Here is a 3129-nt window from a genome sequence, read left to right on the forward strand (position 1 = left end):
CAGCCCGCTGGCCATGGAGTACGTCAACGACTTCGACCTGCTCAAGTTCGACGTGAAGAAGGAGCCCCTGGGGCGCACCGAGCGCCCGGGCCGCCTCTGTACGCGCCTGCAGCCTGCTGGCTCGGTGTCATCCACGCCGCTTAGCACTCCGTGTAGCTCGGTGCCCTCGTCGCCCAGCTTCAGCCCGACGGAGCAGAAGACCCACCTGGAGGACTTGTACTGGATGGCGAGCAACTACCAGCAGATGAACCCCGAGGCGCTCAACCTGACTCCCGAAGACGCGGTGGAGGCGCTCATCAGCTCCCACCCAGTGCCCCAGCCGCTGCAGAGCTTCGACGGCTTCCGAGGCGCGCACCATCACCACCACCACCACCACCCACACCCGCACCACGCGTACCCGGCCGCCGGCGTGGCCCACGACGACCTGGGCCCGCACGCGCACCCGCACCATCACCACCATCACCAAGCGTCGCCGCCGCCGTCCAGCGCTGCCAGCCCCACGCAGCAGCTCCCCACCAGCCACCCCGGGCCCGGGCCGCACGCAGCGGCCGCCGCGACGGCAGCAGGCGGCAGTGGCAGCGTGGAGGACCGCTTCTCCGACGACCAGCTCGTGTCCATGTCAGTGCGCGAGCTGAACCGCCACCTGCGGGGCTTCACCAAGGACGAGGTGATCCGCCTAAAGCAGAAGCGCCGGACCCTGAAGAACCGGGGCTACGCCCAGTCGTGCAGGTATAAACGTGTCCAGCAGAAACACCACCTGGAGAATGAGAAGACGCAGCTCATTCAGCAGGTGGAGCAGCTTAAGCAGGAGGTGTCCCGGCTGGCCCGCGAGAGAGACGCCTACAAGGTCAAGTGTGAGAAACTCGCCAACTCCGGCTTCAGGGAGGCGGGCTCCACCAGCGACAGCCCCTCCTCTCCCGAGTTCTTTCTGTGAGTCGTGGCCGCTCTCGGCCCCCGCCCTTGCCCCCCACCTGGACTCCCCGTCCTGTATCCTCAGCCCTGGACCTTCCCGGACCCTGACCCTGCCATGGCCCCAGCCTTGACCCGTTTGACTTGGAGAGGGAGGAAGGGCTCGAGGGCTGCGGGTGACGGGAGGGCGCGCGGGTGGGTAGGGGACCTCCGCCAAGGCGAGGGCAACCCGTGCCAGCGCCGCCTCCTAGACTCGAGCAAAGCCAGACAGACCAGGGGGTGGGAGGTCCTCAAGCAACTTTTCTCCAGGCTGCAGGACAGCGAGGCATAGTCCTCCAGACTCGCCAAGGCCTGGCTTTGTGAACTTTGCGCATTAAGCGCGGGCCGCTTCTTCGCTGCCGGGAGCGCAGTTCGCCCTAGGAAGAGAGCAGCAAGGAGAGGAGAGAAGGGAGACCCTGGCGTGCCCGCAGGCTCCAGAGGAGGCTGAGCCCAGGAAGGAAGGACAAACGGACCTAGCTGTTCAGGGTCCTCAGAACCTTGGCTGTCAGCCTGGGGCCGCGCGCGGACCTCTGTTAAGACGCGCGGCGCGCAAATCTCATCAGTTTTATTGCCTGCTCGATGATATAGAAAAAAATACGAAAATCTGCATTAAAAATATTAATCCTGCATGCTGGACATGTATGGTAATAATTTCTATTTTGTACCATTTTCTTGTTTAACTTTAGCATGTTGTTGACCATGAATCATAACCCTCCCTGTTTCTTTGGGTGGAAGGAATCGCACGCCGACGGGAGACTCCGGCTGCTGCATGTGCGGTTCTGGGTTTCAGTCCCCGGGCTGCTGGCTTGTAAATATCCACCTCGCCAACTCGCCTAAAGAACGTGGCGTCAAGCAGAGTGTGTCTTTGTTTGGGTTTATTATTATGGCTTTGTTTTTTATTTTTATTTTTGGTAAGTAGAGACCGGCACTTTGCATCAGCATCAGAAAGCAACTTTGTCTCGGGCACCCTGGAAGTAGCAAGTTCTCTCTTTCTTCCTCGCCTCCATCCAGTCCGCTGCCCTATCGCTTTGGTTTTCCAGTTTCGTCGGGCTTTGAGAAGGAGAGGATTCAGTCTCAGCCCCGAGTACCAGGGCAAGGGCAGCTGCGAACTTGCGCACCTTTGAGACCCGACGGGTCCCGCTTGTAAGATCCTCTCCTAGTCTGCAGACCAAACTGACTCTCCAAGGAGAAAGGAAAAGAGCTCTTGTTTGCTTTTGAGTGTTACAAGAATCACCCCAGGGCCCCTTTGCCACCTCCAAGGCCCGAACTAATTGTAGCGGCCGCTGAGAGGGAGCCCTTGATCACCCGAACTTGCATCGACCACCACGCTCTGAATGTACCGAAAACCCCACCCTGGGCAAGTCATTTTTGCAACTTTTGCAAGTGTGTTCTTGAGATCAACTCGTTCTGTGCGTTTCTTTGCCTGCTTTTGAAATAGCCGGCGAGATGTTGGTGGGATCCGCCCCTCCCCCCTCCCCCTTCGGTTGTATAATAGTTAAAGGGAAGATCTGGGTGGCTTTATTTTTTAATTATTATTGTTACTTTTTCCCCCCTGCAGGTCAGTAAAAGGATTTAAGTTGCACTGACAAAAATACCAAAATGAAAGCATATTTTTTAGTCCCCATTTGAAATTGCTGGCGCTGCTGGCCGGATGCATTTTTGAGTTTGTATTAGTTGATAAATTAACAGGAATAACAAGATTGTATGAACAGCATGGTGCTTGCAGTTTTAAATATTGTGGATATTCGTCCTGCATCAAAAAACGAGCTTCGGTTTTTACGGATTCAACTGTGTTGAAATCAAACTTGCCGCAATGGAAATTGTTTTTATTTCATGTAAAATAAGGGATCAATTTCAAGCCCCTGCTTATGATATGAAAAATATTAAAACCTAGTCTATTGTAGTTTTATTCAGACTGGTTTCTGTTTTTTGGTTATTAAAATGGTTTCCTATTTTGCTTATGAAACCCATGGAAATGGTGTTTATTTAGAGGACTCCGCGCTCGTCTGACCTGGCCTTTCTTATCTTGCCCTTTCAACAGCCACACCAACCGGGCAAGCAACCCCTTGGCCCACGGAAATCCCAAACCTCGTCTGGGCACAACTCCCCTTTGAGAGTCTGAGTGGGAGCAGACCTCAAACATGTTCTCTGTTCCCCACTTTAGGTGCAGATCCCTGGTCA

At 55.4% G+C, this 3129-nt stretch overlaps 1 protein-coding gene across 1 annotated transcript in view; it reads left to right on the forward strand.

Annotated features, from left to right (window-relative positions):
• MAFB (MAF bZIP transcription factor B) overlaps positions 1-2914 on the forward strand; it is a 7099-nt gene extending 4185 nt beyond the window's left edge. Inside the window, exon 2 of the mRNA XM_045295502.1 lies at positions 4-2914. Within this exon, the coding sequence (XP_045151437.1) occupies positions 4-934 (931 nt within the window). The 3' untranslated portion in view covers positions 935-2914. The remainder of the gene's footprint in view (positions 1-3) is intronic.
• The last annotated feature ends 215 nt before the right edge of the window (positions 2915-3129 follow it).

This window comes from Echinops telfairi, unplaced genomic scaffold (assembly GCF_000313985.2).
Source record: "Echinops telfairi isolate 266 unplaced genomic scaffold, ASM31398v2 ScPeMD7_5592;HRSCAF=6446, whole genome shotgun sequence".
Taxonomy (NCBI): domain Eukaryota; kingdom Metazoa; phylum Chordata; class Mammalia; order Afrosoricida; family Tenrecidae; genus Echinops; species Echinops telfairi.